General features: G+C 31.0%; 1 protein-coding gene across 2 annotated transcripts in view; it reads left to right on the forward strand.

The window, feature by feature from the left end:
* The window catches only part of LOC124493662 (uncharacterized), a 75,088-nt gene that overhangs the window by 24,973 nt on the left and 34,648 nt on the right, over positions 1-15,467 (forward strand). For both annotated transcript variants that reach the window (XM_075731886.1, XM_075731887.1), the window contains exons 2-3: positions 896-1,994; positions 11,640-11,742. In XM_075731886.1, coding sequence (XP_075588001.1) covers positions 896-1,994; positions 11,640-11,742 — 1,202 coding nt within the window. The remainder of the gene's footprint in view (positions 1-895; positions 1,995-11,639; positions 11,743-15,467) is intronic.

Below are 15,467 nucleotides of genomic sequence, written 5' to 3' on the forward strand. Positions count from 1 at the left end.
ATGATGATGGCGTGAGTTGACGACGAATATATGTGTTTGTGTGTGTGTGTGTGTGTATGGAGGATACTTATATTTTCAACCAAATAATAGATAACAACAACAACAGCAACGACGACGAAGACGACGACGACGAATACGGGTGGCGACAAAAGTTTCTTGAACGAAAAAAAAATTCAGTTTATTAGGCGTGTGTGTGTGTGTGTGCGCGCGCGCTTTAATTATACGGGCGACAAACTTTTTTTTTGTGTTCGCGTATACCACACATATATACAAAAAAAATACTGAATAGAAAATAAAAACGACAACAACGAATGTGACTTACAAGTATTATATTTTGTCACACTTTTAGCAATTGTATATGTTATGTGTGTGTGTGGAGTAAAGAATGTGTCCAAAAAAAAGGTGTGTTTGCATCCTTCTTGGCCACTCCTTTTTGTTTCCAATGTATATTTGTGTCTTATTGCCATCGTCATCGTCATCATCATCATCTATTTCTATGCATCATGATGATGATGATGATGATGATATGAAAGAAGTAAAGCATTATTATTATATGAGCAAAGACTTTAAATGTGAAAAAAGATGTGATAGAGACACTCAAACTATGTGTGTGTATGTGTGTCTTTATCATTGGGCAGAATTTGAAACAGGAAAAAAAAAGTCACAAACACAAATACTCACACACACACACACACACACAAACGAACATTGTGTAGGCTAACCATATCAATATCAAACGAACATGATCAGAATGTGTCAAAGAATAATCCAGAACCATATTGGAGTTAGAGCCATATTCTTCGACTACAATAAATTCTTTTCGCTGATGATGATGATGATCATACTTGATTAAGTTTTTTAATGTTTGATTCTATTTTTTTCCATTCTTTATAAGGAATATTATGAAAACGGAAACTTCAAAACCGGAAGTAGATTCGACTAAGAAGACGACGAATAAAAATTCCGTTTCAATGTCTACCAATTTTATATCACCAATATCGATGATTTTGCAAAATCATCATCATTCTTTGGGTGTTACAAACCAAGAACTTTGTTCACCACCACCACCACCACCACCACAAGCACCACAATCAATAACATCAACATTATCATCAATAACACCATTAGTGCCATCGAATCATCATCATTCAGTGAATATTCTATCAGGACAACAAACAATACCACTACTTTCATCACCATCATCGTCATCATCATCTTCAGGAATTGTTTCTATTCCGGCTTTAGCGGCACATCATCATCACTATCAACACCAGGCGTCATCGCCAGCATCTAAACAACAAACATCTTTAGCTTCGACAACAACAAAAACAACGGCAGCAAACATAACTAGTTTGAATAATAATGTTCGACTACCTCCGCCTACATCATCATCACTATCATCATCATCATCATTATCATCAAACACTTCTTCGATTACAAACAACCACAACAACAACATCAATAATCAAACGATTCTGTCATCAACATCTTTAGGTAAAGATACTAATCATAATCATCGTCGTAATAGTATAGTGTCTGAATCATTACATCAACGTATCAGTAATCATAATCTAAATAATAACGCCGGACAACGCCCACCACCACCACCACCAATACCACCATTTTCATCCACATTATTATCACCATCAACATTTTTAGATAATTTATTATCAAACTTTACAAATGCTTCTTTACCAATGTCAATAGAATTGGCGCCATTAGCATTAGCAGCTATACAACAACAACAACAACAACAACAAAATCATCATCATCATCATTCACAACATAATCAACAATTACACCGTGATCTAATGCAACATTTACTTCCGTTTGCAGCATCTAATTGTACACCCATACAACCACCATCATCATCATCATCATTGCCGCCACTTCCACTTCCAATTCGTACATCATCATCGTCATATTTTCCATCTTCATTGAACAACGGCAATATCAATAATAAACCATTATTGATGCGTTCACCAATGGATCTGGTAAGTGAAAATCATTATCGTTAACAAATGTGTTTAACACTTTAAACAACATGTTTCGGTCATTTTTTTCTGTTTATATGTTGTGTTTGTATAGAAAAATTATCTAGTTCATTTATGAAAAGTCTATGTAAACACACACACAACTATGTGTCAAAAAAGGTCATAGTTTCTTGATCATATTGATTGACATCATGTGTCAAACACACACACACAAACACACAAACACATGCATATGTTGTGGCAATTAATTATAATATAAACTTGTGTTCTACAACTAACTAACTGAAAGATTTTGGGTGATTGGCCCAAATCATTTGTTACCCATTAAACAATCCGAATCTAATTTTTTTCTTTGATTCAAAAGAAATGGGAAAAAAATCATTCATTAACAAGTTGACTGATGTTGTTTTTCATTTTGATTATATGGACCCGAAATGGTGCCAAATGTTTATATGTGCACCCTCCTTCTTTATACATTACATCCACTGTCAAAAAAAAAAAAATTTTCATTCAATTGAATGACCTATACACAATACACACAGATGGTCAATACCACACCATTTGATGATGTTTAAATAGACAATCATCGATGATGATGATGATGATGATGATCAACTAAATGAATGAATGATTAATAGGTTTTTGAGGGTGGGCATTTTTTGTTTTGTTTAAAATCGGTCAAATTTTGATAACAAATTTTTTTTGTAACAAAATTTGTAACAAAAAAAAAATTCTTCAAAAACAATTCAAACAATGTCGTACTACGGTAAGTGAGTAAGTACACCAAAAAAAAAAAAAAAAATCCATTGTAATTGTTTGTCTGATGGATTTTCTATTCCGTTTTCATTTATTTCTCATCACTGATCGATTCTCGATTGAATTAATGTTGTATACATTGAAAATTTACAAAAGCCTGATCCTCTGATCTTATTTGTTGTTGTTGTTGTGGCTGTGGTTGTTGTCCAATCAACCAAATTCCTAAACCTAAAATGGCACAAATGATGGCCATCTTCATCAATTGTCATTGTTCATCTTTCTGGATGATTATGATTATGATTTTGATCGTCAACATCATCATGGTCTAGCGACGTCGATATTCAAGTAGTCTCTATATATGAATGAGTATGTGTGTGTGTTTGTATATTGAAGAATACATCAACAAGCTGCTTCTGGTTATCGGTATTTTTTTTTTATTGTTTACTTGTGATTATTACCAATGAATGGAAATGGGAAAAAAAGCAGAAGAAGTAGAAGAAGAAGAAAATGTACAAAATTCAACATATTGAATTCAATGATTGTCATTTGTAAATTTGATCAGAAAAAAAATTGTAGTTTTCTCTAAGAACTTTGCTTTTTTCTTTTCTTCTTTCTTTCTTTTCTTTATCTCTTCAAAATGTAATTAGAATAGACAAATAGAGTAATCAATTTGTACAATTTTTTTTTCTCTGAGAAAAAAAAATGAAAGAAAGAATTTCAGTCAAAAAGTCAAATATGGTTATCATCGAGAAAAATAAAATGTTTCGAACCCATAATGTGGTATGTGGGTCTTTCTGATTTTTTTTCAGGGTGGTTGCCCATCATCATCATCATTATTATCATCATCATCATCATCGATTTTCGATACTTGACGATCACTTTGGTGTATGATTGCTCAGTGTGTTGGTCACACTTGATCGCGTACTTGGTTGTCATCAAATTCAATCAATTTTTTGGTGACCAAAAAAAAACTTTGAACAACAAGCCAAAATTATTATTATTATTGGTGGTGGTGGTCAATTTTCGACCATTTTGTTCACAGAACAAAAAAAACCACCACCACCAATATTTATTTATTCATTCGAATTTTTTCGTTTTTTTTTTGTTTCGATTGGCCGAACAACTACAATATTGAAGCAATTACAATATTTGTCAATGTCAAAATGTAGTTGTTTACCTTTTTTCTCTCTCTCTCTCTGTCTTTATTTATAATAGCGATCGCTATGTGCCATCATCTGATGATGATGATTGAACTCAGAAAAAACATTACCATTTGGATTACCTGATTTTTTTTGTTTATTCTATTTTTTTTTCTACAATATTTGTTATTTTCTTTGATGATGATGATGATTCAATTGTCTAGTTGCTGTTGCTGTTTTTATACCACTTAAAATCGACACATCTGGACAGATAGATAGAGACCAAATAGAATTCATTGACATTTCACATTTGACATGACAATCACCACATATAGAATGTGTTTAATGTATTTTGCTTTGACTTTTAGCAATAGCATTTGCCCCTCAACAATAAAGATGTATATAAAAAAAAATTGGAATAAAAGGTTAGGGGTTAATTAAACTCCTGCAACCAAAAGAAAAAAAAACACTTAAACTTCAACAATACAAGTTAAAGTCATCATCATATTCTTAAAAGTCAAAAAAAAAAAATGTCGATGTTTGATGGCTGAAATCAAAAAGAAAAAAAAGGTGATGGTCATTGTAAAAGGGGGGTCGTCCTCTAAAACCATGTAATAAGGTTAGTAAAAAAAAAAATGTAATTCTTCTTGTAGATTGGGAAGTGTAGTTGTTGTTGTTGTTGTTGTCGTTATGGTTCTCTTCTTTATTCAATTCCTTTGTATGTGATAATCAAACAGAAATTTTTTTTTTAAAAATTCACTTGTCATGTTGTTTGGTCAGTCAATGTGTGTGTGTGTGTGTGTGCGTATGTGTGTTGAATGTCAATTAAAACATGGATTTCAAAGAAGAAAAAAATTCAATTTTTTTCTTCTCTTCGTTCAATCAAAAAAAAAAAAAATAAAAAAAAAATTGACATCAACCACCATTGTCTCATCATCAACATGTCTCATTCTTGTTTCATATTTTCTCTTCATTTGATACTTGTCAAATCTGCAATGTCCGTTGATGAGAATACTGATGATGATGATGATGATGATGATGATGGACGACTACATCATTTTGTTGTTGTTGTTGTTTTTCTTGATCAAAATAAAAAAAAAGATGACCACAAACATGATGATGATCTATTGATGAACAATGGACATGTATAGAGAATAAAAAAAAAATGTGTAGCCAATCACGTTTTAATCATGATTAAAAAATGATGATGATGACCACCGTATATTAAATGGACAAAAAAAAGAGATTGATATTACACTAACATATCAGCATTAAAATTATGCAATAATAATAATATTGTTTAGGTGGACATTTGATATTTTTGTTTGTTTGTTTGTTTGTGTTTTGTCACATGTCATTCATTTATTCATTTATTCATGCGCAATTTCTTGTCAATAATTAGTGATTTTTTTCTCTTGCAATCCTCTTCTAAAAATGTTTTCATCCTTTTTCTTTTTTTTTTTTTGATTTTCATTCATTCAAATATAAATCTGAATAGATTATCGCATATCGCATAATAATAATAACTATAATTGACCACACATCATATGACAGAGCTACATGGTTAATAATAATAATAATGATGATGATCATGATGATCAAACAATGATTATTGAATATGATGATGATGATGATAAGCACAAAATTCATATCCATATGATAATGTGAATGGCAATCATATCAAATGGAATATTTTCATCAACAACAAATTGAAGAATTTTTTTTTTTCGTTTTGTCTTTGTCCTCAAACACATTTCATCTTTGCCAAAAAAAAAACTGTACAAGTTTTTTTCTCTTCTGTTTGTTTGTTAGTTTGTTTGTTTGTTTGTGTTTCCATAATAATAATGATATGTCAATATAGACAAAAACACATTGCACGACGACGATGATGATGACGACGACGATATAAACAGCCCGACAATGGACAAACAATGGTGATGATGATGATGGAATGACAATCAAATATTTTTTCTTCTTATTTCAAATATTTTGTTTGTGTGTGTGTGTGTGTGTGTGTATGTGTAAATTGAGAAAGAGAAATGTGAACTTGCTTCACTTGAATAGATGCGGCCACATGTCGCCAAACATCCATCTATTCATCCATCCATCCATCCATCCATTTAACCACACACACACACACACAATAAGCTTAACAATTTTTTTTTTCGTCATCATAGTTATTCTCTACCTATTCTCTATGATGCTGGTGTTGTTGTTTTTATTTTATTTTTTGTTTCGTTTGGTTTATGGCAATTATTAATCCATCTTTTTTTTGTCAAAAAAAAAAAAAAAATTTTTTTTTTCTGTTCACAATCAACCACCAACACAATTGCATTCCATTGTGTGTGTGTATGTATGCACCACACATCATACCTGTGTCGCCGTCGCTTGTTTGTCTCCTGTTTATATTTTTTTTTTTACGGATGATTCTTGTTTGTGTTTTTTTTTTTTGGTTGCATTTTTGTTGTTGTTGTTGTTGATTGTTCAAGTTTATCTATTGGCTTATTATTTTATTGTAGAAAATTTTTTTTTTTATGAACAAAGAGAACTTTCAAAAAAAAAAAAAAAAAATTTACGGCACATACAAAATACCAAATGTCCATTATTCTTACCTGTTTTTTTTCTCCTTCTTCTTCTTATTTATTATTATTGTCCAACCAATCTGTCCACTGTTCACTGTGTGTCCACACACACACACACACATACATTAAATATTGAAATAGACAAAACAAAACAAAATTCAAGCGCCATTCTTTGTCAATGAAAAAAAAATGAAGCTTATTGCTATGTCTATGATTTGATTGCTAATAGTAAGAATAGTAAGAAAAAAAAGGCGATTCAATGTTATTTCGGTGTGTGATGCTAATGTCGATTGTCTTGTCTTGTCTTGTCTCCATTCTGTTTTTTTTTTTTTTTTTTGAATAATTTTTATTTTTATTGTTATGTTGTTGTTATTCGGTTTCAAGCTTCTGGTTGTTGTTTTGAATCATCCTCAACAATGGATGGATGATTTGCTTGAATTGACAAAATGTGATTGCTATGGTGGTGGTGGCGGTTGGTCATCATTATTTATTTGCGGATTCTTTTTTTTTTTTTTTGTTTTGTTTTAATTAATCACACTGAGAGAGTTAGGAAAAAAATGGCCTTCGAAATAGTGTCATGAAATGGTTCATTGATTTTTCTAGTGGTTTTTTTTTCTTTTCCACAAAAACTAAACTAAATCAAATCGAAAAAAGAAATTCTGGTCTTTGAACATTTCAAGATAATGACATTTGTCAACAATAATTATCTGGCATTTATCACACTTATATTCATCACGCATACACACATGCACACATCAGGAGAAAAAAAAGAGTTGAATTTGATTAAATAAATGTTTGTCATTGCTGTTATTGCTATTGCTAGCCACCAGTGTTTATTATTTATTTTTCCACATTCATTTCTGTGTCGTTTGTTCGTTTGTCCGTTCTTGTGTATGTGTTTTTAGCACTGGACAAATATTTGACCATTCGAATTCACGAATGAAGTGTGGCCACATTTAGGCTTATGGCTTTTTTTTCATTTGGATGAATATTGATGATGATGATGATGATGATGAGATCCAGTTAGATTAAGATATATGTCATCAAATAAATGAATGTATTGTCCCCACCATTATTAACCACTTGACACCCTCCATTACAATATTCAAAGGAAAAAAAGGATTTTTTTTTTCACAAGTGACCGTTCAATCAATGTCTAAACATTTTTTTTTAGCCATTCAAGCAAATGAACAACAACAACAACAACAACAATCAATCGATCGATAAGATCTCGTTTGTTGGTGCTCTCTCTCTCTCTTTCTCTCTCTGTTTCTCTTTCTATTTTTTCGGATATGATGACCGATCGATTCCATTAACCGTTTTAATATTAACATTGAATTCATTTTCAGTTCACTTTTCATTTAGAATCTAATTCGTGTATACACACTATATATTTGTGTGTGACATTGTGCGATTTTTTTTTTGTCATTGAGACTAAAACCTACTGGACTTTTGTTTTGGATGTTTGTGGATTCAATCAAATATTGACGTTTTTTTTTGGTATTGTTGTTAACTATGTGTATGTGTGCTGTACTGATTATTGCTTGTTAACGCTAGGCAACAACAAAAAAAAACTAATGGCCCGTTATTCAGGCTAGTATGGTCGGTTCAATATCAATGATGATCTAAAAGTGAACAGAAAAGAAAACAAAAAAGCAAATGAATTCATGATTCTGAATCAGTGGCAGCCGGTCATCATTATTGTTAACAACAACAACAACAAACGATGAACAAATGATGTTTAGATAACAACAACAACAACAACAACAACTCTTGCATACCATTTTTTTTCTTGCTTTTCTGAAGTTATATTTATTTGCGAAAAAAAAATTGGCAAAGAATCTTAATTTATTTAACACATTAACGCTCTGCCAAAAGTTGTCTGACTATATTGACCATCAAATATAACGACAACAACAACAAAAACAACAATACATTTGGGAAATTAGTGGCATTCGACATCAACATCAATAACAAAATACACAACTGGACAACAGAAAATGGACATTTATTAATTAGCTTTACTCACAATATTCAACAAAAACAACAACAATAGTAAATAATGGCCAAATGATGCCTTCGAGAGAAAAAAATCGACAAAAAAAAAGAAAAAAAAAGAGAAAAACGGAAAAACACACAGAGGACCAGTGAATGGGTTAATACATATGTGTGTGTGTGTGGATGTAATCGGGTACGTTACCCGGGTATTTTTTTTTTCATTCAATTTCTGAATGATGACATTAATAATGACACAATAAAGTATGTGGTAGCTGAAGTGTACATCATCATATTATATATATTCAATGTTTGACCAAAATAGATGAAATAGATTTTTTTTTTTTTGGTCCGATCTTTTCTGTTGCCCTTTTTGAATGATAATGAATAATTCAACATTTCAAGATTTGGCATTTTATTCATAGAGTGCTTGCAAATAAACACACACACACACACACACAGCGAGTTAGAGAAAGAGAGAGAAAACGTCAAGATTTTTTTTTTTTTTGGATCAAAGTAAAAAGTTACCTAATCATAATGGTAAATTTTGCCAGAAATAAAAACTCTATGCTGTTGTTGTTGTTGTTGGATCCATAAAATATAATGGTCATTTGTGTTGTTATTATTATTATTTTTTTTTGCACACCTTATCTATCCATAGATTTTGTTTATGTTGTTGTTGTTCTAGTTTCATTTTTTTTACCTCTGATTTAGATTTCAATTATATGTGTATTCGTTATGTGGGTTCGGACAATTGGCGATTTTTTATATTTCGTTTGTGGTGAAAATCTTTTTTTTTTCTTTTTTGTGTTTTATACGTGTGAGTGTGTGTGTTTGCGCCTTATATATGGGCTTGTTTTTTCATTATAATGTTGATGATGATGGTCGAGAGATGACCAAAGCAATGAATCCGTTATTTTTTTTAGGTAATTATGATTATTTAACACATTGGTGATTGTTGTTGGCTACTATTTACGATGTACTCAATGGTTTGTGTGTGTATGTGACATCCTTAGCCCGTATTTATATGCTTCTTTAGTTTTATATCTGAATGGCAATTTAATTAACATTTTTTTCTGATGTTAATGGTGGTGTTGGTGGTGATGGTGATGATAGGGTCATAAACAACAACGATGATAATGTTGGTTGATTGGTTGTTGTTGTAGTACTTGTATTTTTGGCCATTATCATCATGGATAACAATTTAATGACTTTTGATTATCTCTCTGATGTGTGTATGTATGCCATTGTGGCCACCAATATCATCGTCTCTTTCTCGATCTCTGGTGTGTACATATAAGATTTAACTACATTCGTTGGATCTGGTCGGCTTTTTTTTCGTTTTCATTTCTCAATCTCGAGAGAGAGAGAGAAAGAGAGGATTTTGACTCTGATTTCATTGATGAAAATCACACCAGATGTACAGATTTTTTTTCCGTTTTTTTTCCATTATAAACAAAAAAAAAAAAAAACATACACACGAATTTGGTTATCAAACAAACAAAAAAAAGAAGAAGAAAAAGAGTGAAAAACAAAACAGTCATTGACATCAGTCAAGAATTGTGTCTCATAATAATCACAATAATCATAATCATCGTGACGATTATGATTTTTTTGACTTTTATATGTTATATAGATGCATCTATTAATATTTAGTCGGAACAAAATATGTAATGTATGTGTGTATGATTTAAATGAAAAACAAAAAAGAAGAAAAAGAAAAACATTATTTATATGCGGTAGCGTCTCAAACGCATACATACACACACACACACACACATTGTGATTATGGTCCATCGAATTGTTGTGTACGATTTTTATGATCTTTTCTCCTCTCCATCTTTCAATGTTTGTGATGATGATGATGATGATGATTCTTGTGATGTTTTGCCGACATTTTTTTTTATATTTGACATTTACATATTCACAATGCTTTTGTGAATATGGGTATTCTATCGAATTTTTTTTTGTGTTTTGGTGAAAAAAAATTCACTATTTTTGAATGAAAATGTTCATATATATGGATTTTTTTTGGATGTTAACCCCTTTATTTTCTAAACAACAAACAATAATCAATTTTGAATGTGTGATCCATTCAATGATGATGTGACCCATTCATATAAACAAAGGTAAAAGGTCAAGTTAGTTATTTGAACAAAATGAACAACAAAAAAAAAATTTCAAATTAGTGGAAAACAAAAAATACTAAGGACCACATCCCTTGTGAATTACGATTGTTTGATTGTTGATTGATTGTGTCCAATAAGAAGGTCCAGAGAAAAAAAGCTGAAATGGTAGAATAAAATGAGTTGAACAAAAAATAATGAAATAAAAATAAAATAAATCGACTTGTTTTATGTTGGTAACCATCATAAGCATCATCAGCATCATCATCAAAACATACGTTTGAAATTGATGCGGCTGCTGCTGCTGCTGTTGGCCCAGATAATTCTCTGGCCATCTCATCAATACCATATTCGTGTGTGTGTGTATGTGTGTATGTCGATCTTATGTAATGTTCTGGGAATGGTTCCATTACTTATATTCAGGCACACACACACATACATTACCCATTTCCCATTGTCTCTTTCTTTATTCATATGAATGTGCGATAGATTGTTCCTTTGTTGGATCGATCGGTTTTTTTTTGAATGCGTGTGTATGTGTTTACATTCAAATAGGCATTCAAAGACACAATTGTTGTTGCTGTTGTTGTTAATGTAATTCTAACGCATCAATTATGGATATCATCATCATAGATGGTCAAGTCATTCATTCATTCATTCATTCATTCATGCATTTATTCCATTGATATAGTGATCAAAATCAAATTTTTTTTTTCTTCACGCACACACTCATACACACACACACACAAATATTTGATCTTATCCAAGTTGTGATGATGGTCATTTGGATTCAAAATTATCATTATTATTGTCGTATATTGAATTATTGATAACAACAACAACAACAACAACAATAAAATAATAATAATAATAATAATGATGATGATGACCACAAAGAGCAATCCTTTTGATTAGATTTTTTTTCTTCATCATTATTATTTTTATATTTAAACATTAACACTTTGAACACCATAATATATGTTTCATGATGTGGTTTATGGTTTTTAATCAATGTATTGTTTTGTTTTGTTTCGTTAATATGATTAGGTGCTACGTTGTTCAACACCAAATTGTCTTTGTGAATGTTTTACACCAGGAAAACCATTGATGCGTCATTGTGCACATTGTAATCATGGTTGGATAGCACATGGTAAGTTTGTTTTTTCTTGATATCAAACTAAAAAAAAAAAAAAAAATAAAATTCTTTTCCGTTATTCTAATGGTTGGTCATCATCATCATCTTAGTAGATGACCATCAGACACATATATTGAATGAAATTCTTAGTGGAAAAAAACACCTTATGTTGTTGCTAGAATATAATATGTAATATGATGGTTAGATGATTATCACTGAGGATGCCAAAAAGAAAAAAAAATATTCAAAACCTTTTTTGTTTATTTGTTTGTTTGTTATTGCCGTTATCGTTATTGTTTCTTTTTTTCTTTATTTTTCTCTATTCACTTTTTTCGTTGATTCACATTTCGTGATGTAATCATCATCACCATCATCCAATGGTGTTGTTGTTCATTGATCTGTATGGTCTGTATAGCCATGTGATGGATATATCCGATAAATCATTGATGGAATTGTGTGTGTGTTTGAGGAAATTTTCATTTGAATTTTCATTGCTGCAAACTTTATGATAGTACGTTGCATTTTTTTTTTTTGTTTCTAGTAAAATATCGATTTAAATTCAATGTTTGGTTTCGTTTGGTAAAGTATGAAAAAGATGTGTGTAGAAGATAAATAGTGGCAATGAATCGATATGTAAGATAATAGATAGAGACAAAGACAATTGGCAATGATGATGGTCAATGACTATCACTATTGATATATTTTGGGATTGATGATTGAAATGGAAATTTTTGAGGAGTAAAAGAAAAAAAAAGTCAAATATACAACAACAACAACAAAGGAAAATTCCAACATCCAGATAATAAATACCGTAGATGGGGTGAATTTTTTTTATTTTTGTAAAATTTTCAAAATTTATGAAAAATTTCCATCATCATGATTCTTTTTCTTTTGGTGTATGATGTTTGTGTGTGTGATTAATATGCCTTTTATGTTAATCGGACAATGCCAGATATTTTGCCATTTTTTTGTTGCTGTTGTTGTTGTTGCCTGTATCATCTGGTTTCATCGGGAATCATGATGATGTTTTTTGTTGGAACTTTTTTTTTTGCTGGAACCCAGTGAATGAATGAGTTTTGGTGATTTTCCCCTTTTTTTTCATCTTCAGTGTGTATGTGTATTTTTTGTTATCAAAATGATTCACGAATGAAAAAAAAAATCGAACAAATTATTATTATTATTGGCTGTGGCAAAAAATCCTATTTTTTTGGGTAACTGACAATTTTTCTTGTGATTCAGTTATCTTCTGTATATGTGAATGAAAAAAAAATTGAATCAGTAAAATGATGATGATTATGATGGCAGGCAGGCAGGCAGGCAGTCATACACACATGCATGCATGCATGCACAATTCATACAGGCAGGATACAAAAAAAAGATGACAACCTAAATTGTCCACTTGGGATAATCACTTATTCATCCACTCTCTCTCTCTCTCTCTCTCTCATTTTTTTTTATTATTCACGTTTACCATAATCATCATCATAATAAGTCAAAAGAGAATGTAAAGCCCGAATAATTCATGACAACATATAAGTGGGCATTCTTTATTTTGTTTTATACAATACTTTGCATTGACTTTAAATTGAACACACACACACACACACATACTTATCCATATCTTATCCATTCATTGCAGAGAAAAAGAGAGAAACTGCTGCTACTGTGTGTGTGTGTGTGTGTGTGTGTGTGTGTGTGTGTGTGTGTGTGTGTGAAATGAATATAATGGAACCCAATTTGTCATTCAAAAGTGTAATGTTTGTTTGCCTCGTGTGTTTTCTATACACACACACACACCGATATCAGGCTATTATGTAATACAGAATATTCTGCCTACTAGCTACTACTTACTATACCTACTACGTGTGTAATTTGGACACGTGCTCGATTACTACGACCATTACAACATTTATTTTTTTTCCTCTTCTATACCATGTCAATTAATCACAAATTAATTTAATAAAAATACACGCAATAATAGTATGATGATGCAATAGGAAAAAAAATTATGAAAATTGTGACTGTTATTCAAACAAATCTACATCATCATCATCTCACCAATCTTATTATCATCATTTCTGGTTATTTTTATTATTGGTTATTTGTTTTTTTTTATTCATTCGGTCACGTTCTTGTTTCTGGATCGAAAATCGATTTTTTTTTTGGTTCTTTTTTTCCACTCTCAATATTGAATATTCTGCCAATGTGTAGCGAAAAAGGTAATATTCAAAATAATCATTTTTTTGTGTCGTTTGGTCGATGATGATGGAATCTCTAGAGGACACTTTTGCATAAATATTGACAACTTATATATATGAATGTCGGTTGACAGCTGAATGATGATGATGGAAAAAATGGCCTCAATTTAGCATCGTTATCATTATTTATTTATTTATTTATTGATTAATCCATCCACCATATTTTTCCAGTAAATTTAATTCTCGCAAAAAAATGAATAAAACCAGAAAAAAATGATTCACAAATTAATGAATGAAAATATAACTAATGTGTGTCACACAACAACGAATAAAATAGCCAATTGAATTGTAAAACCTGGCTTCTGGCTAACCTTGGTTGGTTGAATTTTTTTTTTTGATTCACATTCTACAATTGTCAATATGTCAAATGGGTGTGTGAGTGTGTGTGTGTGTGTGTGTGCATCTGGTGGGATGTTAAATGACAAATGTGGTGACATTTATCTTTGTCATTTTCACTGTCTGGATTTTATTTTTTAAATTCTCTCTGTCCGTATTTATTATATTAGTTTTATTATACAAAAAACAGATCAGCCACTACATTGGTGTCCTTGTGTGTGTGTGTGTGTGTGTACATTGCAATCAATCTAACACTATGACATGACATTTTTTCCAATTTATTCTTTGTTTTATAATAGGAGCCAGTAAATAGGGAGATAAAAAAAGTAAAGAATATCGTTGAATGGCTATACTTTTTTTTGTTTTTGTTGCTTCGAATTTTATAATTGAAAATGAACAAAAAATCCACATTCTTTGTGTGTGTGTGAGTGGATAGATTTGATAGTCGGATGTTCTTGTCATCATCATCATCGTTTATCTGGTTCTTCATGATTCTACTTCGTTTTTTTTATGTTCGTATCAATAAGTTATAAATTACTCAACATCATCATTATCATCATCTTTATTCTTCATTGTCGTCTCGAACCATTAGACAAATCAAAAAGAATTAAGTAGAAAGATAGAGAGCGTGGAAGAAAAAGAAAGAAAGAAAGAAAAAAGCTAATAATTCATAATTATAATGAAAAATCTCGCTGCAAACATACACACACACACACACAGATAGATAGATTTTTTTGAAATTGATTCTTCGTCTTCATAATGATGATGATGCGACAACAGTGAAAAAAACAGAGACAGAGATAGGGCAGATATACTTGGAAAGAGAGTCAGGTCAGGCCCTACAATCAAAAAATCAAATCAAGCAAAAAGTGAGATAGATAGAGATACACACACGACATGATGTTCAGACGCGTGCTACTTTTTATGCCTAATATTTGTGTGTGTGTGTGTGTATGTGATATGTAATATGTCCACATACACACAGACATACAGAATACATGAACAAATTGATGCGGCGTGTGCCAACCAAACTAAACATATATAATGGAATCTAAACTGATATGTCTCTGTATATGGTATTTTGAAGATGACGACGGTGTGTCCAAATTGGTCCTGTTTTATGTCTAAAGTTTTTTTCTGGCATTT

Source organism: Dermatophagoides farinae, chromosome 6, assembly GCF_024713945.1.
Source record: "Dermatophagoides farinae isolate YC_2012a chromosome 6, ASM2471394v1, whole genome shotgun sequence".
Taxonomy (NCBI): Eukaryota; Metazoa; Arthropoda; class Arachnida; order Sarcoptiformes; family Pyroglyphidae; genus Dermatophagoides; species Dermatophagoides farinae.